Below are 23,786 nucleotides of genomic sequence, written 5' to 3'. Positions count from 1 at the left end.
GTCCGCCTGGCCCTGACTCATTCCTTAGCCTGACCTTGCTGCCTACATTTGCTTTGACTGCCCTATCCATTTCCTCAGCCTAATTCTTAATTCCTGGCTCCCGCCTCCTCATCCGAACTTGGCTAAATCCACTTTGGAAAACCAAGGCGAATGGAACTGCCTGGGAAGAATTTGGAGAATCCACAGCTCTGTCCTTTCTTCATTCTTGAGAGCCTGGCTGGCAGCTGAGGGCACATGTGGGGGGAAGTGTGTGTGTGTGTGTGTGTGTGTGTGTGTGTGTGTGTGTATGTGTGTGTGTTGGGAGAAGAGGGCACAGCTGTCTTGGACTGTGTCGTTTTCCCTGGGAATGCTAATGTGTATTTTTGATATCCTGGTATAGTCTTTCTTTTATTTGTTCTTCCGTGTCTCTTAGAAACTGTTCTAAAATTTAAAACCCAGAGGCATCTTTCCAACTTGCATGAGCTGTATTTTGACCTCTTAAGAGGCTGTTGCCAGACTTCAGCTCCTGGTGATTTTACATGAAGTGACATCTGATTCGCTTTTAGACTGCATTCCACACCAATCTGCCCAGCCCTGCAGTTTATGGGCTCACTCCTGCTGTCTTTCAACATATGGACCACTATTAGATAGTGTGAGTTTGAGTCTTGTCAGGGAGGCTGATTAAGCCACAGTCAGGGACAGCAGTCCTATGTGTGAAATGTACCAGGCCTTGCTGAACAGCTCTGGGAGTGGCTGGAGGTGGTTGGTGCTTCTCTGTTGGGGGACAGGGAGCTTGCTAACAAAGCAAACACATTTTTTTCTATCACAGGCTAGGTCTGTGGTGGTAACATTTGGCACGTTGAGTAACAGGGAACATAGATAACTGTGAACAGATGGGCCACTATTAAAAGATTTGAGGGGCTTTTATCATTTCTCAATTGGCCTTCACCTACCTAAAGGATATCCAGTTCCCTTGTAAGATTACGTAAAGAATTCAATTAAATTTCTTCTTCCTTTTTTTTTTTTTTTTTCAATTGCGATGGAAGCAAAAGCTCTGACGTTAAGAGGAAAAGAATAGATGAGAAACTTTCTAATTTTGAATCCCTTTGGGATTAGATGCTGATTTCAGCTGCGCAGAGAACACTGCCCCATATTTTGAAAGAATAGCTGCTGGCAGTTTCAGAGGAGATGACTTTCCAAAATAGACAGTGAACTCCCCCATCTGTATCTGGTGACCGTCTGACATTTGGACACAGAATTACAGAGCCATCCACATGTTTTGATACGTATAACCTTGCTTTTAAAAATGGCAATGGCAAGTCATTATTATGCTTAAGCTCAAAACTAGCAGAATACAAAATACAAAAGAGAACTGCATTACCTCGTTCCCAGCAGCAATAGAAAATATTTACAGATCTTAGAGCAATAAAATTTCCCCATACTCTGGGGCAGTGTTGTCTCTAGTGCAGGAGCATGCTAGTCCTCTTTGGCTCAGGATGATACTAGGAAAGTTCATAAGAGTGAGAAGGACTCTGGACACTGATTAAGAGGAGGCATGTTTTCCTCTCTCTGGAGCAGCAGCCTGATTTTGCCCAAACCAGTCATAGGTTGGTATGGTCAGAGTTATGGTACCTGTACACTGGATCTCACGAACCTGGCCAAATTCGATTGGGTTCCATTCATCAGAGGTGCCCTTAATAACATTACAATCGAGGGCCAATAATTTTAAAGTACTTGTCCTCAAGCTACTCAGTGTAGCTGTCTATAATAAAATCTGTTTGGAAGCAGGAAGGATAGATACCCAGCCCCGCTTTTATTCTCAGTCCCTTAGCTTCAAAACCCATTTATGCCAGCCAAGAGTGCTGGGTAAATGAAGATCCCTGTGTCCAAAAACAACCCCAACTAAGACTAAATTTTTTCTAGAAATAACTAGTAGCAAAGGGAAATAACCATTTTTATTATTTTGAATTAAAAATTCCACCATTCAGAATAACTGCAACTTAAAATAATTCATCAACAAAAATGCTGGAACAAATTATAATAAGTAGAAGACAGCTCTTGGAGGGGATGGTCTCTGTTGCCTGCTAAATGATGCAGTTTGATAAACTCATAGTTCTGTGCTAGGCTCTTTGGTTTAAGGTAACTGAGTAAACAAGGATTATCAGTGGGTTTAGTGTCCCCTGGAGAATTATACTTTAACAGAAAGAATTATTGGAAATAGTTAAAATATGCTGTCACCATTTAGCAGAAACGTTGGTAATATATGTTCAGAGGCTTTTAAGTAAATACTATGTATAAATTGTATCATAGAACAAAGAAGCATCTAAGGAGACACTTGATCATGGTGTAAAGAGAATGAATATTTGTGTAATGCAATATGAGGCTTGTAAGCATCACTGAATTGAATAGAAAATAAGCTCAATATAGTTTGTTATTTTTTTCTGCCCCAAGTTTTTATGGGGTTTTTTTTTTGAATTTCACCTATTTTCCTGACATGTAGAAGTACTCTCTAGGTAATTAAAGCCATAGCCATTCCGAATAATTTCTGTTTACCTTCTTGCTGATGTTAAGTTTAATGGTGTCAGCTTGCTAATCCTTCCTGATGCTCACATGGCCTCCATTTGTGCCGGTGTTTTCCTAGGATGGCAGAGATGCAGGGGCTTATGGAAAGACTGGAGCAGGCCGTTGGTCGACTGGAGTTGCTGTCTGCAGGGTTACACCGGCCTCCTGGGGACTGTGGGGAAATTAACGGTGTCAGCGGAGGTAGGGCCACAAACTGTTGTCATTACTGATCTCTATGTGGGTCACTTAATTTTGTTCCCATCATTTAGTTCTCATGAAATATTTCTATCAACTTTAACTCCCCTACTCCTTCCTTTATATGTGACCGTGACATTAACCAGATGCAAGCGATCCCTGAAAAAGAGAAAGAGAAAAAAAAGTCTCAACCCACAAGCCACAAAAATTTCCTGTATCTGCACATGTTAAGAGCATAATCCATGAGCCAAATGTCATTATTCTTTCGTTTTAATGTTTATGCTGCTCTTCCACACTCAGTGACTAAATATATTATCTAAGTAATTATCAAAAAGAAACTAATGTTCCTTATTAGAATGTAAATTGGAAGGAATTATCATTCTGCACATATTAATTTTAAAGAGAACAAGTCATTAAATTTAAGAACTGCAGTTTTAAAAGAAGAGAGTCTAATGTGAAGCCAAATATTACTTCGATGTAACATGACCACATCACATTGTTTTACTTTTGCCTATTCCTTACCAAACACGTTTTTTAAATTATATGCTAATACCACACTTTTAAAAAAAGATTTTAAAAATTGTGTGATCAAACATATAAAAAGTTAACTACTTCTTTAAAAACAAAATACCATGCACGGCCAGCTCTCTAAGTTATCTACAGTAATTTTTCCAACTTCTTCTTCTCTAAGGTTGCAGATTTAGCAAATAAAAATACAGGATATCCAGTTAAATTTGCATTTCAGATAAACTACATTCTTTTTTTTCTTTTTAATTAGAAGTGTGTTCCGAATACTGCATGGGATATACTGCATGATACACACTTGTTCAAAAATTTATTCACTATTTATTTGAAATTTAAATTTAACTGGGCGATTTTATTTAATTTGGCAACTCTATTCTTGTCTCACACACATTTCCTCCTTATCTGACCCATTTTGAATTTTGTCAGGCTTTGGGGGCTTGAGAAAAGCCTTGGGGAAGAGGGGGCTTCAAAAAAAGCTTTCACCAGGCAAGAGCCACATTGGTGCTTCTAGAATTTCAGGCGTATTTGGAGCTGTGCCTTGTATTACGTGCCCTGGGACAAAAATTACTGTGTGAGCACAAATGCACAGGCTGGTTTTTTTTCTCCCCCCACTCTGAACATAATGCTTTGAATGAATTGAAAGGGGGTGTTGTTTAAAGGAAAGCTGCCAGGGGCCTGTAAATTTTTTCCGCATCAAATGAGACATATCTATGATTTCATTTTAAGCCTCTTTTTGTTAACTATGGAGTTGGTATATGAGATTCAGTAGACTTTATTTGTATTTCATGTTCTCTTTAGTAACTTTGTTTCCTTATGCCTTTGGCATCAGGTGATCAAAAGACATTTCTTTGAGATTGCTGCCCACAAATATAAAGCCTGTGGATATATAAAGTTAAAATCCAACTCCCAGGAGACTGTGTAGTGTTGCTGAATAAAAGGAAAAAAAAAAAAACTCCAATAATTTGAACCTCACTTACACAAAGAGGTAAAGATACTTTGTACTTTCTTCAAAAAGAAAAAAGAAAATTAATAAGCTAAGCAAAATTGGAAGGCATATAATTAAATTACTTAAGTATTTAAACATATATTTTCTAATATAACAAATCATTCCAAACCAGTTATTAAAGTCAGTTATCTTAAAACAACTTAGCCAGCAATTTATTATCCTATTGATAATATGAAATGAAGAAGTATAATTAGTAAAATGTCTGAATGATACTCATCCTAAAACCTTTTACTTATCCTAAACAACATCACTTCCCTTTCTTCTTAGTCAGTTTTGGTGATTTCCTAAATTCTATTTTTAACAAATCCTTAAGGACAACCTCTCACCTTAAATGTAAACATCACCATTACAATGATGTTGTAACTAAGTTAACTAAAAAATTAACTAAAGTTAATTTTTTTTTAGTTTAAAAAGAAACTTTTGGAAGGAACCCAATCCATTACAAATCCATAGTATGCACGGATCAAAGAACTGCCTTATGAGACTGTTGTTATGATGTGTTTTATAATGTGTTTTTCCCCCACCCTGACAATCAGGTGAGTTTGACTCGACAGTTGAAGAAATATTTTCATGCCTGCCAATTGACAAGCACTATGACAGGTGGAGGGGAATCGAAGATGAATTATACACAGTCCTAATCCTCCAGAATCTTTGGTCTCGAAGCATTACTATTCAGGGCCTCAAATGCTTTGACTAAGAGTTGCTCAAAGGATGCAGGCTGGGGAGAAAGACAGGTCATTAAAGGCTGCCCGGAGGAGGTGTGAGCAGAGCTGAGTGATGAAAGGAAATTGATATTCCCTTTTATCATTGTCCATCCTGCTATGTAGAGGCCTCCATCACATTTGAAGAGCTTTCTCCCACTTTAAACACACAGCAGAGACCTCTCAGACCTCTCCCATGGCAGCAAGCAGGTTTATCTGTTTCCAAATGGATCCATAAGGAATCTTCAGGTTTACACCCCTTTTATGTTACAGGAGTTGGTACATACTGCATTTTGAACTTTAGGATAAGTCAGCTTCAATATCCTGCTTAGAAGTTAGACCGTAGGTGCAGAGAACTGTAAACAACTGTTTCTGTCACTCTTTTGGCCTGTGGAAACGGGCAAGTGGGAACCAGGGAAGAAGAAGGAAGCTTTATCCTATGCATTTATGAGCATGGATGTTCCTGTCCAGTATAAGAAAGGGACTCCTAAGTTTGGGTTTGGATTTTAATAGCCTGTATTGCTGAATTTCTCAATATTATCTTTCTCAGTATTAGGGATATGCAATCAGGGACTTAGACAAAAAATTTTTTTGTTAATTAAAAAGCAGGGAAAGAAATGCAGAGCACACCAGGTTGGGCCATTGTCAATTCAGCTTTTATAGTAATTTGGCAGATCAACATTCACTGTGGATTAGCTCACCAGGCATTTTTATGCCCACCTTTGCTGTCTCTCCTCCCCTTTGGGAAGTGAAGAAGGAACAAAATATGTGAAATCAGCTTGCTTTTCCTACTTGCCCAGACTTCTTTATTACCTTTTAATTGTCCTGAATAATCTTGGTAACTATTTGCAAGGTGAGTATAGCACCTGGACAGGTCGGTATAGAAGAACATACACTGGCTTTGGATTCATAAGGCGTGTTCAGTTTTTGGATCTGTCACTTATTTGGTATAGAGCTTTTAACAAGTCATTGTGTTCTGTTTGCATCTTCATTTCCTCATCAGTCAAAAGCGTGACAGTGCTACTTACCTCATGGGTTTGGGGGAGAATCAAATGAAATTATGTAGGTGAAAGTGCTTACTCTGAAGGATGAAAAATAGGAAAACACTGTTTTCTTGAGCCATTGAGAAGTGTTTAATAAGTACATATTGGGTGAATGAATGACTTAGTGAATAGGAAGAGAATGATATGAATGACATTAAACTTCCATACTACTTACCACAAAGCAGTACCAGCTTTTCACTAAACTACCAGGGAATGACAGAATGTTCTTTTTCCAAAGGTGTGGCACCCTCGGTGGAGGCCTTTGATAAGCTGATGAACAGCATGGTGGCTGAGTTTTTAAAGAACAGTAGGATCCTGGCTGGTGATGTTGAGACTCACGTGAGTACTTTCCTCCCCCGTTCTCTGTGGAAAAGGTGACTGCTATTAAAATTTTTAAAAAATAATGATCATAACAAGGGTTGGTAAGGGAGTGGAGAGATTGGGATCCTTGTGCACTGCTGGTGGGAATGTAAAAGGTGCAGCCAGCATGGAAGAGAATATGGTGATTATGTAAAAAATTAAAATGGAGGGCTTCCATGGTGGCGCAGTGGTTGAGAGACCACCTGCCGATGCAGGGGACGAGGGTTCGTGCCCTGGTCTGGGAAGATCCCACATGCTGTGGAGCGGCTAGGCCCATGAGCCATGGCTGCTGGGCCTGCGTGTCCGGAGCCTGTGCTCCGCAATGGGAGAGGCCACAACAGTGAGAGGCCCAAGTACCGCGAAAAAAAAAAAAAAAAAAAAAAAATTAAAAATGGAACTATCCTATGGTCCATTGATTTTACTTCTGGATATATACCCAAAAGAAATGAAAGCAAGATCTCAAAGAGATGTTTGTATACCCATGTTCATAGTAGCATTATTCACAATAGCTGAAAGGTGGAAGCCACCCAAGTTTCTGTTGACAGACGAATGGATAAACAAAATGTGGTTTGTACATACAAAGGAATATTATTCAGCCATAAAAAAGGAAATTCTGACACATACAAAAACATGGATGAATCTTGAGGACATTATGCTAAGTAAAATAAGCCAGTCACAAAAAGATGCTGTATGATTTCATTTATCTCAGGCATCTAGAGCAGTCAAACTCATAGAAACAGAAAGTAGAAGGGTGGTTGCCAGGGCCTAGGGAGAGGGAGAAAAATGGGAACTTGTTTAATAGGTATAGAGCTTAGTTCTTCGATGCAAACTAAACTCCAGAAAGAATTCTGGGGCTCTGATGCACAACAATGTGAATATACCTAACACCACTGAGCTGTACACTTAAAAACGGTTAATATGGTACATTTTATGTTGTGTGTATTTTACCACAATTTTAAAAAAAAGTTCAGCCTGAGGAAAAGCAAAGTCATAGAATTTGATAATCTCTGGATTGGTAGAGACTTTTAATGATATCTAGGCCAGCCTCCCAGTTTTAGACACCTTTTATGCACTTTAAAATGTTTAGCATCCTCCCTGAGGCTAGTTGTTATTTGCATGCATTTTATGGAAATCTAAAGTAAAAGCCAAACCAATTAAAAACCTAAAAGAGATTTATCACCAGGTTCTTCTTATTTATTTATCTTTGTTGCTTGCAAAGGATTGAATTCCACATCCATTTGCTTGTAGATTTCTCGGCCATGAGAGAGTCCCGGCAAAATCATTTTTAGTATAGACTCACGGAAAATCTGATTCTTGAATAAAGTTGTGGTTTGTGGTTAAAAACAAACAACAACAACAAAAAACGTATAAAGGGATTCTCCTTCCCCAATTAGACTTTATATGCAACATTCAACACCAGTCTTCCAGGGGATCTGGTGACTCAGGTTATACCATTGGTTCCAGATTTGTAATGAACTAGGTGCTTAATCTCATCACATTTGCAATGTGTTTGTTCACCACATCTAAGAAAAATGAAGATTCTTCTCATGGCCTCCATTTTTATTAAACATACCTGCTAAAATACTCATTGGCAAAAGAGAGGAAGCGCTGATGTATAGGAGTTCTAGAAAAGTCTGTGTAGTAAGACATATTCACTTCTAATGTATCACAGAGCTCTAGAATTGCCCTGGTCTGTTCTTGAGCTTGATGTTTTTGTTTACAGAAACCTGGTCTGTCGTAAGGGAGTGGCTGAGCTTCTTATACTGAGTCATGATAGTACCTGAAAGGTAACATATAAAATGGAGTATTACCCCCAATACACTAAATGAGATTCTTGAATGACTAAAGAACAGTTTACTCTCTTGAACACTATTACAATAATTATTATATCACTATTGTTACCATTAATATTGACATTATGCTTCTGAGGTACACAGTACATTATAATTCTTATTAGTAATAGCTCACAAAATTATTTGTAATGTTTTTTTACTGGGGAATAATGAAGCCTGTAAATATGTATATTTAACTTTGCATTTAAAAAAATGTAGGGTTTGCATACTAAGTAAGTCTCTTCAAGTTACATAGTAAGCAGTTCCTTTAAATTCCTTTTAGAACAAAGTGAGTTATAAATAAGGTGTAGCTTGATTTATATTAAGTTTTTCCTTCTTTCCACTCATTAGCCTGAGAACAGTATGACTCAAAGGAAGGAATATTCTCAATAATGAATATGTAATGCTCAAAGAAATTTATGTTTTTCACTAATTAGTTTTTTAAAAAGGAAGGAAGGAAGGAAGGTGGTGAAAGAAAGAAGGAAGGAAGGAAAGAAAGAGAAGAGAAAGAGAGAAAAACACTTGTCATCCGAAAATATAGACTCTGGTTCTACAACACAAAGAAAAGTACAGGCACCTATCGTCCATCTGCCCATTACTTTAATACATTAAACAAGTAGTTTATTTTTTCTGTCTTATAGAACCATGTGTCACCGACATTAAGCTTGCAGCTGCTGCCTCTCACATAAGCCAGAAGTGAGGGTTGAACTTTGTTCCAAGAACACACCTGTTGCCTAGGAAAAAAAACCCCACATACCTGATTGTACAGTATGGAAATTTGAGAATGACACAAATGTGCATCATGTTAAATCCTGTCCCTCTGCTTAAAAGCTATTTCACAGATACTAATAATGAATAAGGGCAGCCGAGCTATGATTTAACGTCTGTCTTGATGTGTTGGCTGCTGGTTGGGCTTAATTTACTGAACACTCAATAGTCTATTGACAGAACAGACCACAAAAAAGGGGAACTAATAGCTACAATTAGGAAGCTCTGCTGAACCGAAGAACATAACAGGTTTAGAAAAGATTAGATCTTGTAAAGCCTTCTCGTATGCAACATAAACTGAAGGGCTTATTTAAATTACCCTCCAACCCAGGAACACTGACACAGCTTGCGCCCTTTTTAAGAAATAATAAACAATGCATACTTTTATAATAGATGTTTAGGGTAAATATATTCCTCAATGTCAAAGGAAAGGATCCCCTAGAAACTGGGCCTACAGAATTCTAAGCCCTTGGTCAGCCATCATTTACCTTTAAATGGATGACTGTGATTTTTTTTTTTTTTTTTTTTAACAAAGCTGTCCTGTTGCTATTCATGGTATATGGAACTAATCTGGGTCTATTTCTAAATGACTTAACAATCGTGAAACAACTGCAAATCATATAGCTCTTCTTAACTCAAGCCCTTTTTGGAGATTTATAGAATTTACATTTTAATGTTTGTAAATGTCTGGAACATTTATTTCTTATCATGATTAAAATTGATAAAAAAGAAATATTCTTTTATTGTTCAATAAAAATTAGAGAATCACATTTTTAACAAAAGGGCAATAAAATTCAATGAAAAAGTATAACACGTTACACATGGTAGGGTTAAATCACACTGCACAATATCATGTCCTTGAGTTCCTGGACTTTATAAAGGATGAACCTATTTAGACAATTATTATAGCTGTACTTTTGATGGGTCGTGATTACTCTTCTAGATGTTCCTAGGATTTGTTATATACTTAAATCATCTACAAAATATCTTGTTCATTTTATGCCACGTTGGTTGGGTGACATGTCCAAAAGGGTGGGAAAGTAAGAATGACCTCTTCTTGTTTGTATTTGGATTTTAGAGCTGGCTCTTACTTTTTATAGAATGACCTTAAACTAGTCCCTTACCCTTCTCAGTAATGAGACTGGACGACATCATTTCCAAGGGCTCTCAGAGCCCCTTTGAGTGACTCACCCGTTGTCCCTTGTAAAAAGCATGAGGGAGTTACTCAGTTGCCAGATGAAGAGCTTGAGATAGAACAGCATCATCACCATAAAAAAAAAAAAAAAAAAAATCCTGAGCCATGCCAGGGAAAGTACCTCAATCATCTGAACTTGCAAAACAAGCCGAAGGAAACATGTCAGGAAAAGGATACACAGAACACTGAGGACAACATATCATCCTGCTTTATGATGATACAGAAAAAAATCAGACTCCTTTGTTTAAAAAGACCTTGCGGCCTCCATGAGTCGGTCCTTCTTGGTCTTACAGGTTGTCACTTCTTCCTTTACATGGACCTATCTCTAGAATAAATAATGCAAAAATGTCTACATATTTATTTTACTGTTTGTATCCATATTCTTCCTTGATTTTAGAAAACTTTTGTGGGTAATTTGTACTCACTTAAAAAAATGACCATTTGCATTTTTGGTGCTTTATAATCTGGGTCTATATAGAAACCCTCCTGTCCCCACCAAAAAGTCAAAAAAATGATCAGAAGCACAGGTTTGGAGTTGACTCAGTGACACTGCACATTCCATACAGATCCTCCTCACTGTCCCGCTTGCCTTTGGCCAAGTTGCTCCTCCCATTGACCAGTTTCTTGCTAATAGCTTTAACCTGAACATTTATTTTTATTATAATTAGACATGAATACTTTGGCAATCTCAAGTCCAAAGGATCTGTACATCTTTCACATTCTCCAAATGGCAGAGACAAAAAAAGTGACTTGTACAAAGAATTCTGCGTCCAGATTTCATACAGGCTTTATATCAGGGATCTTACAGTCTTGGCCAGTTATGATAGTCAGAATTATTAGAGAAGGAAATAACCTTATAAATCATCCATTCCAATATACGTCCTCATTTTTTCCTTTTTAAAAAATTTATTATTATTTTTGGCTGCGTTGGGTCTTCGTTCCTGTGTGCGGGCTTTCTCTAGTTGCGGCGAGCAGGGGCTACTCTTCGTTGCGGTGTGCGGGCTTCTCATTGCAGTGGCTTCTCTGGTTGCGGAGCACGGGCTCTAGGCACACGGGCTCAGTAGCGTGTGGGCTTAGTTGCTCTGCAGACATGTGGGATCTTCCTGGACCAGGGCTCGAACCCGTGTCCCCTGCATTGGCAGGCGGATTCTTAACCACTGCGCCACCAGGGAAGCCCCTCTTTTTCGTTCTTTGTCATTCTACCTTCCTTACTCTCTCCCTCCCTCCCTCTTATCCTCCTTCCTTCCTTCCCTACCTTCTTTTCTTCGTTTCTCTTTTTCTCTTTCTTTCTTCAGAGAAGGAAACTACAACTTAGTGAGGTAGGAGATGTAGATGATGTGTCGAATGCAGCACCATGACCCTATGGCAGAGCCAGAAATCTGGTCTCCAAAGTCTCCATCCATGGTTTGGGAGATGCCCGGCTTAGCCCCCCTGGGCTGCTGTCTTCCACTGCCTTTGTAGGCAACTGGATCGCTAATGAGAAGCAGTGGCACTTATCTGCCACCTCTTCCTGCCCTCTGTACCCTACAGCTCTTACAGTTTGCCCTACCAAATTTCCACAATGTATGAAAAGGTCATGACGAAGGTGGGCTCAGGCACAACAGGTGAGGAGAGAGTGGAACATGAGTGTGACTCATGTCTTTCATGTGTCTCCTCCGAGTAGCACTGAGTGAGGTGACAGGGAGAACAGTGACCTCCAGGACGGATGAACTGTGTCCCTCGTGGGTCTTCGCGTCTCCCCCATCACACTAGCCTTGTCTCAGCCTGCTCATCACTCACTGTGCTGTTGACACCAAATTTGCAGAATTCAGAAAGGTCACAGATAGATCCAGCTCTGTTATCATTTCTTCCCAAGAAGGTGGAGAATTTTTATTCTCAGCATTGAACACACATTTTGTTATCCTACATATGCGTTGACTCACAGCCTATTCCTGTTAAGTCACCAGCCTTAGTCGGACATCCCTGCGACTGCTTTTTAACTTAAGGATGTTTGCTTCTAGAACATCTGATCCCTGTCTCTTTCCTTGAAAATTCTAGTTTCGTAGCACATTTAGAGCCTTGGAGAGGCTCTAAATAAGGAACTGGACTTGGAATCTAAGCGTTTCTTGAAGGGCCACAGGCATCACTGACCTCCGGGATCTCCCTGTTTACTCCACCAAAAATAAAATATGTTACCAGAGTATTTTGCTGAAACAATGAATTAGGTTCCATGAATCTCTCAGGTTAAGATGAGATCTGTGCTTTTCTTTCTGCTTCTTGAAGGAAACCTTCTAAAAAAGCCTGTGGAATGCCTGTCCTGATTATCCTCTTCTATTCTATGTTCACTGGCATTAGCAAAACTTCGGAAGAGCCGAAATATGCAGGGATGTGTTCTGAGCGTGCTCAGGCTGCTGTGGTTGGGGGTGAGCTATGTCACCCACCGGCTGGCCCCTCTGGGCCTGCACCTGGGGAAAATTAGGTGATTGAGTCTCACGAGAATGGTGTTGCTCTACGTAAAAGCATAGCAAGAATCTGCGACTTAGTCTGTGTCAGGAGTTCCTGAGGGTGACCAGCAACTGTTCTCCAAACATTTTTCCCTCAGAAATACCCTTTCAGAAGATTGTTTCCCACATCAGAATTTAATCATGTTACCTAGTACTGCAAAATAGAGGCCCTTTTCCTTTTTTTTTTTGCCTTTCTCTTTTTTTCCCTTATATTTCCTTCTTTCTAAAACTATGCCAATAATGGGAACATTTGCTGTTGTTTTCTTTCTAGACTTCAGGATAATTGAATTGTTTGCCTGGAGGCTGCTTCAGCATCTCAAAATTAATACTTTGTCTAAAAGTAATGACCTGATTTCATTTAGATTATCGTGTTATTTCTATTCAAGCAACCATCCCCACAGAACACACCACACACACACAGACATGCCCACACACACATGTATATCCACTATTCACCTAAGAATTCGTTATAATGCTGTATTAACTACACGTAAGAAAAAACAGTCTAGGTCAAATATATGGGTGTTCTGACCCAAGAGTCACTCTAACTGTAGGATATGTGTTTTCAGATTTCTTCGTGTGCATGAGGCAAGTACAAAATATGCTTTTTTTACCATTAGTATGTTTTTCCCTTTCCAGTTTTATTTAGCTTATGGTTTAACATGGTAAGTTTTAAAATATAACAGTTTATACATTTTATAACTCTTTACCAGCCAATTCTTTTTAATATATCAAGTATAAGATGTTTTGGTGATGTAAAAAAAAAACCAGGGTATTCAATGAATTAATAATTTATCACTTATATGTGTTTGCAATAGAAATCCTTTCCCTTTCAGAAAACGCTTTGCAAAATAAATATTTTAACTGGCAAGGTACTTGGAATGCTGATAGTTGACTTGCAATTGCTTTGGTTAAACAGCTTAATATACAGAATAGGTGGTCTGATTTATCCCTTTGGGCCCACCTGTTGAGTGTTGGATCTATTTCAAGGTTCCAGAAATAGGCTGTTTTCCTCTTGCCCTCTCAGTGTCTAGCATAGTAGGTGGTTAATAAATTTTTGCTAAATGAATGATTGAAAATGAATCAAATGCTTAACAAATTATTGAATCAATGAATAGATGAATGTACTGTGGCTGACAGTTTGGATCAAGCAATATCCTAGATGAGGAATTAAAAGAAAATCAAGGCCAGGTTTTATGTCCTGAATTAGCAAGTGAAATATTGGAGAAACATAGGTTCTATAGATTTTTGTTTATCATGTGTGCACACACACACACAAACACACACACACGTCCTGGTTTTGTCGTAGCCCTGACAATGTATGTAGTACCCCCCTCATTCCCTTTATTCTCATTCCTCTTTTATAGTTGAGGAAAGTGAGCCATTGAAAGACTAGAGCGGGCTTCCCTGGTGGCGCAGTGGTTGAGAGTCCGCCTGCCGATGCAGGGGACGCGGGTTCGTGCCCCGGTCCGGGAGGATCCCACGTGCCGCGGAGCGGCTGGGCCCGTGAGCCGTGGCCGCTGGGCCTGCGCGTCCGGAGCCTGTGCTCCGCGACGGGAGAGGCCACAACGGTGAGAGGCCCGCGTACCACAAAAAAAAAAAAAAGACTAGAGCTCTAAGGCACCTTAAGAAAACTAGAGGAGAATTCATAAGTAATAGGAAAATCCATCAGTATATTGACTTGTAGCCCAATAGAAATCTCATGAGTGCTATGTGTGACAGGATATTTTTGTGAACCTTACTGTAAGTATTTTAAACGGAAGGTCAGATATAGAAAAGAAATAGGATTTTGTTTGGTTTTCCTGTTTGCATTGGGTTTTGGCATGTTGCTTTCCCCTTCAATCATTAACATTAAAATGATAGCCATCAGGCAAGAAATAACTTTGGAGTCTAAAAGGACCTGTTGTAAAACTGAATTTTTGTCCAGGACTTCATGGCATATTTCCAATAACCAGCTCTCCCTGGTTTCAGGAGTCTTTAGTTTTATTTATATAATTTTAAATATCTGGGTGAAAAGTGAAAAATTCAGTAGATTGTCTCAATATGTCCAGTTCAGACAGTCCCAAATTTTAAGTAGGGACTCCCACCCCAAAGTTGATCTGCAAGTTAGTTCTTAGAAACTTGGAAGACACTTGCCCACAGACCTAATGTAAGGGATGGGTGGTTTGTTTCCTATGCAAAGATGCAGAAGAGTATTACTGCACGTGTAGTACACAGACCACCACCATCCGCAAACTCTGCTAATGGTCTGCTATGAGGTGAGTACAAAAATTGTTAGTAAGATGTTGAAAATTTATATAACAATCCAACAGAGTAATTTTAAGGCTGCTAAGTCTGGTAATTTAAAAAACTTGGACTTAATGCTTTGTGTGTCTGGTTTTTATTCATTTTTCTAGTAAGGCTCTTTTATTTATTTTACAAAACGATCAGTCTGTGATAGATGAGAAATTAAAAAGAAAATCTTCACTGAAGGTTTTTGAGTAGCACTATGTAATGCAAAATGTTAGGAAAAACTCTTCCACTATGCTTTTAGTTAAATGAAGCAGGAAAACAATAACATTAAATGAAAAACAGTCATTTACTATGAATGCTGATACCTAGGCGAGTGTGAATTTAATTAGAGAAGGACTTAGAACTAGATAGGGATTTCTATGCAGATTATGCATACTTTCAGCTGATGTTGGGCCTGATTCCTTTCCTCTTTCTCTACCAAGCACAGGATTTTTCTTTTTCTTTATATGAGTGTATAATTACTCTCCTTTGATTGTAAGAATAACTTTGGAATTGACAAATGGGACCCAAAAAAGGCAGGAAAAGAGATTTTCTAAGGATAATGGAGCAGGAATTGAAAGGAAGGGGTAAAGAGGTGATATATACACTTAAGAAAGATTTGCCTTATTGAAAATAAAGTCTGGAAGGATACTTATTGAATTTTGGGGGGTAAACGTACCAAAAGCTTTTACTTTCTAAACATCCATGTCTTTTGAACTTTTTATAACAAGCATGTATAAACTGTTATCATCAGAAGAAGGGGAAAGGAATATTTGGTATTTTAAGAAAACATCTTGGAATCGAGGTATTGCCTGGAAGGGATTTCACTGAGCAGCAAAAGACAAGTGAGAAAATGTGGGCACCAAGTGGTGTTGATCCCACACAGATTGGCTGCACGGTGACCCCATGGTCAGGAGTCCAAGATGCCTGGGAATCCATGGGGATTCTGGGAACCAGTGCTCAGCAAGGACTTTCCTAGGTTGAGTGTTCATAGTGAGACCTTAGTGTAGATGGATTGATGTCAGGTCTATATGGTTGACAAATGAACAAAATCTGGTTTGTAGCTAAATTTTTTAGTCACTAGAGATCGACTTCATTTCCCTGCCTTATTTAAATTTTCTATATTAGTGACAGAGGCAATTGTAAAGAAGGGGAAAGAGAACTAGCATTTATGGAGGACCTGCTATGTTAGGCACTTCGTGCAGCTGCCAACAAACATTGCTTTACTTGATCACTAGGAGAACCTGTTAAGGTACGTAAATTCGAGACAAAGAAGCCCAGTCTCAGTAAGGTTGGGTAACTTGCTTATAGCCATGCATTTTGAAATGAGCAGCATTGGATTCTGTCTAAGGCCTATCTGAAGATTTAAGCTCACAGTTTCTCTGCTATACCACACTGCTTTTCCAATAATTTCAGTCATTCATTCTTTAGCGGTAGTTACTGAGCTTCTGGTGTAATAAAGGCCCTTCTACATCGGCACCCGGTGGCCTAGTCTTCAAGAGCCTATTACCTACTTGGAGACCAAAGGCATATACATATGCATGAAAGTTAAATAAGAGTATGGCTTATATAATACAGAATGGGGCTTCCCTGGTGGCACAGTGGTTGAGAATCTGCCTGCCGATGCAGGGGACACGGGTTCGTGCCCCGGTCCGGGGAGATCCCACATGCCGCAGAGCGGCTGGGCCCGTGAGCCATGGCCGCTGAGCCTGCGCGTCCGAAGCCTGTGCTCCACAATGGGAGAGGCCACAACAGTGAGAGGCCCGCGTACCACACACACAAAAAATAATAATACAGAATGAAAGGACAATGCTTAGCATTACAGTGCATTCTAGAATAAGGAGTACTTGTTGCCTCTAATTTTTCTGATTCATTAGAGCAGCCAAGTATCCTTTACTTGTATATACCCAAACTTCATCAACCATGAAGCAGTTCTGGCTTCCTGAGTCAAAAGATTTAGTTTAAACATGTTGATAAAATGCTTTAGATTCCTTAAGTGTTAGAAAAGCAAGTTAGAGAATTCAAAGAAGGGCCAATCTGCCAAGTGTTTTGTAGCTACACAGTGATTGAATTTGAAGATGAAGTTTATTTCAGAGAATAGTTTTGCTCAGTTACAAACTTGTAACAATATTCTACCTGTCAGAAAAGCAAACAGATTTAAATATACAATAATGTTTTCTTTTTTTTTTCCTAGTCCGATGCCTTAAGAAATACTCATTGTTTTATTTATTTATTTATTTGGCCTCATCGGGTCTTCGTTGCGGCATGCGGGCTTCTCTCTAGTTATGGCATGTGGGTTTTCTCTCTCTAGGTGTGGCGTGTGGGCTCTGTAGTTTGTGGCACGCAGCCTCTCTAGTTGAGGCACCCAGGCTCAGTAGTTGTGGTGCACAGGCTTAGTTGCCTCGCAGCATGTAGGATCTTAGTTCCCCGACCAGGGATTGAACCTGCATCCCCTGCATTGGAAGGGGGATTCTTCACCACTGGACCACCAGGGAAGTCCCAAGAAACACTCACTGGTTTTAATTATTTCAAATATTTCATTTTTTAAAATATAATTTACAGTTAATTATTTAGAAAAGTTCTGTGTTGGGCTTTTTTAAATTACAGTGATTGGTTTTATATTATAGATTTTACAAACTTTCTACACATTCTATTTTTGTGGCCTACTTGTTTAACTTAGACCATGTGCTCTGGGCCTCTTTCCATGTCAGTAAGTTGAGGTCTATACTATCACTTTTTGATGACTACATAGTATTTCATTGTATGGTTACACCATAATTGATGTAAACAATCAAAATTGTATGTAGGGGAAATAATACGTACAAGAATGCAGAGCCCAAACGTGGGTGAGATGAGTGAGGTCCTAGGGTGTGACTCTGAGAGGACGCACACCTGGCCTCCCCACCAGCCTCACCTGGTCCCTTCCCTGCAAGGATGGTCATCTAGTGGTATTTATAATCATTTAAAAAATCAGTGATGTTTGACTTATTTTCAGTTTTTCCCCTATTAGAAATAAAATTACAGTGCATGTCCTTGTACAAATACTATTTTATAATTGTACAATTATTTCTCAAGGAAAATTCCAAGCATTGGAAGTGATAGGTCAATGGTAAATGCTCCCTAATATTTATCGTCCCCCCTGCCCTTCCTCCCCACCACACACATTGTACTGATTCATACCCTCAGTGTCTAAAAGTGCTTTAGGCTGTTTGGTGATAATTACAAACAAGGAAAATGAGAATTTTAGGGACACAATGCATGATTTGAATGTACATTATTATGCATGGAATCAATTTTTTAAAAATACTTTGCCCTCCATTGCACAAACAAGAAGTTAAAAACAAAGCTATATGTCCTCCTATAAAACATTCTTTTTGCAAAAGAAGACCATTTATCAGTTCTACCTTTTATCTATTTGACATGCCAGGAAAATTGTTTAAATTGCTTCTTTGGGGCTGGATGTGACATGTTCTGGATGGGGTTGGTTGGGTGTTACTTTAATGGAAACTGATAATGCAGCTGAGCTGTATAATAGATGATTTCAGGCATGGATATAGAAAGGACACGTTGGAGCTGTTCCTTAGTGTCAGAACTGTGCACCATGGCTGAGGTAAATACTTATGTGAGCTGGAAGTTGTCAAGGCAACAGTCCTATTAATGAAGAATGAACCTCTTTTATTACCAGTGCCTGGATGATTTTTTTTTTTTAATAAAATGTGCCTAGTAGTCTCACGTTGACATTTTCGATCTACCTACTCATCTTTCCTTTCTAGGCTGCAAAACTATTTAGCTCTACTCAATAAGCATGCATCCTTTCTCTGCCAATGAAAGTGGAATCACTGGAAAAAAATAGTCAACTGTAAGGGCAGTAAAAATACTAATTTATAACAATTACCTAACATAAAATTATTGCCCTTTTGATACATGCTTTGGCTAAGGCAGAGCCTGAAATTGACAGGGACTTGGTTGGTATCTGAGCAAGCCAGAGTCTTTAAATTAACATGTCTTTATGATTTAATGGAATACTGCCAACATATTTATAAGTAAGTGGAGTGTGACATGACTGCTTCCTTCTCCTGGTCAGACTGTAAATTTAGACTCCATTTTATTGTGTGCACACTGGATACTTTAAAAAAAAAAAAAAGCTGTGGTTGAATTGTAGGCTTTAGGGAATGCTGTTGTCTTGAAGAGCCAGAGAGACATGTTAAGAGGAATGATGGTTAGAAATGTCTGGGTACCGAGCATTGTGCTTCCTGGGTTCTAGAGAGAAGGAAATCATTTCTTTAAAAAAAAAAAAACACTTTCCCTTTTTTTATGAGAGTACTTCTTGTGTTTTGTCAAGCTAACTAAATGGGAAAACTTACCTTTTCAATCATGGTTATCAGCAATCCATTCCTTTCAAAATCAGATGTTTGTTGTCTGTTCCACACAACTGGTACCTTGTTGCTTGTTACTCACAGTCACTAGTCGTTCTCTGGGTTAATGACTTGTTTCCCCTGATTTATACCTCATAGCGCCTAGCAACATAGTAGGTACTCAGAAATTACTTTCTGTTTATGAAATTAAATAATCTTCTGTTGTATTCAGTCATATCTTTTATTTTTTATTTATTTATTTTTTTGTGGTACGCGGGCCTCTCACTGCTGTGGCCTCTCCCGTTGCGGAGCCCAGGCTTCAGACGCACAGGCTCAGCGGCCATGGCTCACGGGCCCAGCCGCTCCGCGGCACGTGGGATCTTCCCAGACCGGGGCACGAACCCGCGTCCCCTGCATCGGCAGGCGGACTCTCAACCACTGCGCAACCAGGGAAGCCCCAGTCATATCTTTTAAATAATTTTTTCTGATAATAAAATTTAAATGTTTGATGTGGAAAATTTGACAAATAAATGTATGAAGAAGAAAATAGAAACCACTCATAATCCCACTACTCAGAGTTAACCACCATTGATATCATGGCATATTTATCTCATTCGGACATTGTTCAAAGTCCTGTTTCCTCCTTGATAAGATAGAATCAACACTGATCTGTGCAGGTCATATGTATAAGGACAAGTGACACATGCCAAGAAGGGTACAGGTAGTCCAGGGGAGATATTAAGATGCTAATTGAAATCAACGGGACAGTTGTAGTCCAAGCAAAACTTGGCCCTTTTCCAGTGTTACTGTGGCAATTCCAGGGTCAGCAACAAGTAGCAGTCAATCTGATTTCTCATTTCTTAACTTCTATCTTTAGACTGCATTACTGACAAAACAGATTTTGCCCTCAGAACAAGTTTTAGCACAAGCAGGTGTACACTTTTCTTTGTTGATGGTAATCCTGGCTTGCTTCTTTGTGCCTTTTCCTATTGGCACATAGGGAAGAGAGAGCCGTTTCCCAAACTTACGCAAAATAGGCAAAAGTCCATGGGAACTAAAGATGTTATAGTGAAGAGACATTGTGTACTTGTATGTTTTATTCTTGTCAGTGATGGGCCAGTTTGGGTGTTGCTTTAGTCCCCTCCAAGCATCTCCAGATAAATATGATAAAAATAACAATAATAAGAACAGGGTATAAAGTCTCATGCACTGAGGATAAAAGCACATTTAGAGAACTTTGCTATTTTTAACAAACAGAAACAATCCAAGTAAAAATAGAATGTTTCTCATAGAGTCTCTTAGTGACCCCCTATTATCACAGTCCCAGCATCCTTTCCACCAGATAAGCCCTTAAGATCCTCTCACATAGGTGTTCATAACACCCCCGGCCCGCCTTTTCCACAGTCCTACATACATATATCAAAAGGCAGGTAATGGGGAAATGCTTTGTTACCAAAAGGATGAAGCTGGGATGGAAGTTCCAAAATGTCTGAAAATGGAAACAGAATAAGATTTTTCTCATTATAAAAAAAAAAAATGGCGAAAGGACTTCCAGTTTCTGGTTCTGCATGTATGGAGCTTGGAAGTCAACACTCCATCCTAACAACAAGGAAAAAGCTGAACTCTGAAAAAGCAACTGTTCTTGGGTCCATAAGGGAGGACATGGGGAAAACTGCTGTCCCCCAAGATCAGAGAAACAGGTGAATACAGGGAGTTTTGGCTTAACGGAGCAGAGACTCATGAGTGAAACTGTCAAGGGAACCAGTGCTGAGGTAGGGAAACCTGAACTGTAGTTGACAAATTATTGGAAGCTCAGTGCAGACAGCTCTGAGAGTTAAGAACTCCAGGGGGACCCAGTCACAGGGCCCCCCACCCCCACATTACTGTGAGGTTTACGTCTAGAAACTCAACCAGGTTCCCACAGTAAATACTGGAGAAAAATCTCCTTGGGCTTCTGGCAGGGGGAAGGTGAAAGGAAGCGTTTTGAAATAAGCCAGAGTACTGTGCTCTTAGTAAGGCCTGACCCCAGGGGAAACTGACTAACCAGAGCCTAACCTCATAGGCTATTGTCAGGGCCTAACTGACCTGGAAAAGGGAAATGCTCAGTCCCACCTGGCTCTAGTCTTTCACATTGGGAAGGGAAATACCCAAGTCTGGCCCACTTTAGCCATCCTGTCCCATAAAAGGGGGAAGAAAGAAAGTGAGTAACACTTGTAAAGTTCACACTCCAGAGACATAGACTTACTGAAATACTGAGACCCAATCATAGGATTAAAGTATGCTTTCCCTCCCCTCATACCTCAACACCACATTACTAAAGTCCTATTTACAGCAGTTTCTTTTACTCAGTACATCATGGCCAGCTATCAAGAAAAGTACCAAAAGGAAAAAGACACAATTTGGAGACACAAAGCAAACATCAGAACCAGAACTGGCAGGGATGTTAGAATTATCAGACTGGAAATTTAAAACAACTATGAGTTATATTCTAAGGGCAATAATGGATAAAGTAAAAAGCATGCATGAACAGATGAACAATATAAGCAGAGAGATGCAAATTCTAAGAAAGAACTAGAGAAATGCTAGAGATAAAAAACACTGTAACAAGCTCCGCTTGAAGGGATGGTAGAGAGAGGACTGGGGGCTGGGTGCAGACAGCAGTTGGCCTGTGCCCATCCTCCTTTTCTGTCCCCACTCAAGTCCCTGTGAGGGGACCTTCTCAGGGCACCATTTGTGTACCACTGTGGCAAAGGAAATCCATGTATTTTGAGTTGGACTGTGCAGTCAGGGACACCCATCCAGGATTGCATGTTTGACTGCATGATTACGAATGCCACACCACACATGGCAATCAGAGTTCTTTGGCAAACAGAGATGGACTTCTCTAAAAGGTGACCCGGACAGACAAGAGCTTTGGACAGTGTTTTTTATTGCTAGCATTTCTCTGGTACTTTCTTAGAATTTGTATCTCTCTGCTTATATTGCTCATCTGTTCATGCATGCTTTTTTACTGTATAGCTGATTCACTTTGTTATAAAGCAGAAACTAACACACCATTGTAAAGCAATTATACTCCAATGAAGATGTTAAAAATAAAAATAAATAAATAAAATAAAATTACACTGGCCAAAATGAAAACAACAACAACAGCACTGTAACAGAAATGAAGAATGGCTTTGATAGGATTATTAGTAGACTGGACACAGCTGAGGAAAGAACCTCTGAATTAGAGGATATATTAATAGGATCTTCATAAACCAAAAAACAAAGAGAACAAAGACTGGGGAAGAAAACAGAACAGAATATCGAAGGACTGTGGGTCAACTACAAAAGGTGTAACATCTGTATAATGGGAATACTAGAGGAAAAGAAAGAGAGAGAGGAACAGAAGATATTGAAACAATAATAACTGAGAATTTTCCCCAAATTACTGTCAGACACCAAACCACAGATCCAGGAAGTTTAGAGAACACCCAGCAGCATAAATGCCAAATAAACTACACCTCAGCATATCATTTTCAAATCACAGTAAATCACATTTTTCTCAAGCTCACATGCAACATTCACCAAGATAAATCACATTCTGTGACATAAAACACACCTTAACAAATTTAAAAGAATAGAAATCATATAATATCTGCCCTCAGACCACAATGGAATAAACTGAAAATCAATAACAGAAAGGTAACTGGAAAATCCCCAGATATGTGGAGATTAAGCAACACACTTCCTAAAGGACTCATAGGTCAAAGAAGAAATTTTAAAAATATTTTGAACTTAGGTATTATATTAATTAGACTTATTGTGATCATTTCACACTATGTACAAATATTGAATTATTATGTCATACATCTGAAACTAATACAGTGTTACATGTCAATTATACCTCAATTTAAAAGTATATTTTGGACTAAATGAAAGGGAAAATTTAGGGGATGCAGTGAAAGTGGTGTTGAAAGGGAAATTTATAGTATTGAATGAATATATTAGAAACAAAGAAAGATCTAAAATCAATAATCTAAGTTCTCACCTTAGGAAACTAGAAAAAGAAGAAGAATTAGAGCAAAAATCAATGAAATTGAAAACAGGAAATCAGTAGAGAAAAATCAACAAAATCAAAAGCTTGTTCTTTGAAAAGATCAATAAAATTGATAAGCCTCTAGCCAGGCTAATAACAAAAAAAGAGACGGGACATCATTACAGATACCATGGAAACTAAAAGGATAATAAAAGAATACTATGAACAATTCTATGCCCACATATTTGATAAGCTAGATGAAATAGACCAATTCCTTGAAAGGCGAATCTGCCAAAACTCACACAAGAAGAAACAAATAATCTGAATAGGCCTGTATCTATTTTAAAAATTGGATTAATAATGAATAACCTTCAAAAATAGAAAACACCAGGCCCAGATTTGTTCACTGGTGGTGACTTTTATCAAACATTTAGGGAAGAAATTGTACCAATTCTCTATAATCTCTTTCAGAGGATAGACGCAGAAGGAATCC

The 23,786-nt window shown here is 38.9% G+C and overlaps 1 protein-coding gene across 3 annotated transcripts in view; it reads left to right on the top strand.

The window, feature by feature from the left end:
* CAP2 (cyclase associated actin cytoskeleton regulatory protein 2) overlaps nucleotides 1–23,786 on the top strand; it is a 136,417-nt gene that overhangs the window by 26,245 nt on the left and 86,386 nt on the right. For all 3 annotated transcript variants that reach the window (XM_059075224.2, XM_067006728.1, XM_059075222.2), the window contains exons 2-3: nucleotides 2,621–2,742; nucleotides 6,250–6,350. In XM_059075224.2, coding sequence (XP_058931207.1) covers nucleotides 2,622–2,742; nucleotides 6,250–6,350 — 222 coding nt within the window. In that variant the 5' untranslated portion in view covers nucleotide 2,621. The remainder of the gene's footprint in view (nucleotides 1–2,620; nucleotides 2,743–6,249; nucleotides 6,351–23,786) is intronic.

The sequence above is a fragment of the Kogia breviceps genome, chromosome 10, assembly GCF_026419965.1.
Source record: "Kogia breviceps isolate mKogBre1 chromosome 10, mKogBre1 haplotype 1, whole genome shotgun sequence".
Lineage (NCBI taxonomy): Eukaryota > Metazoa > Chordata > Mammalia > Artiodactyla > Physeteridae > Kogia > Kogia breviceps.
The sequence above is the reverse complement of the archived record's forward strand: the minus strand, read 5'-3'. Positions and strand labels throughout refer to the sequence as shown.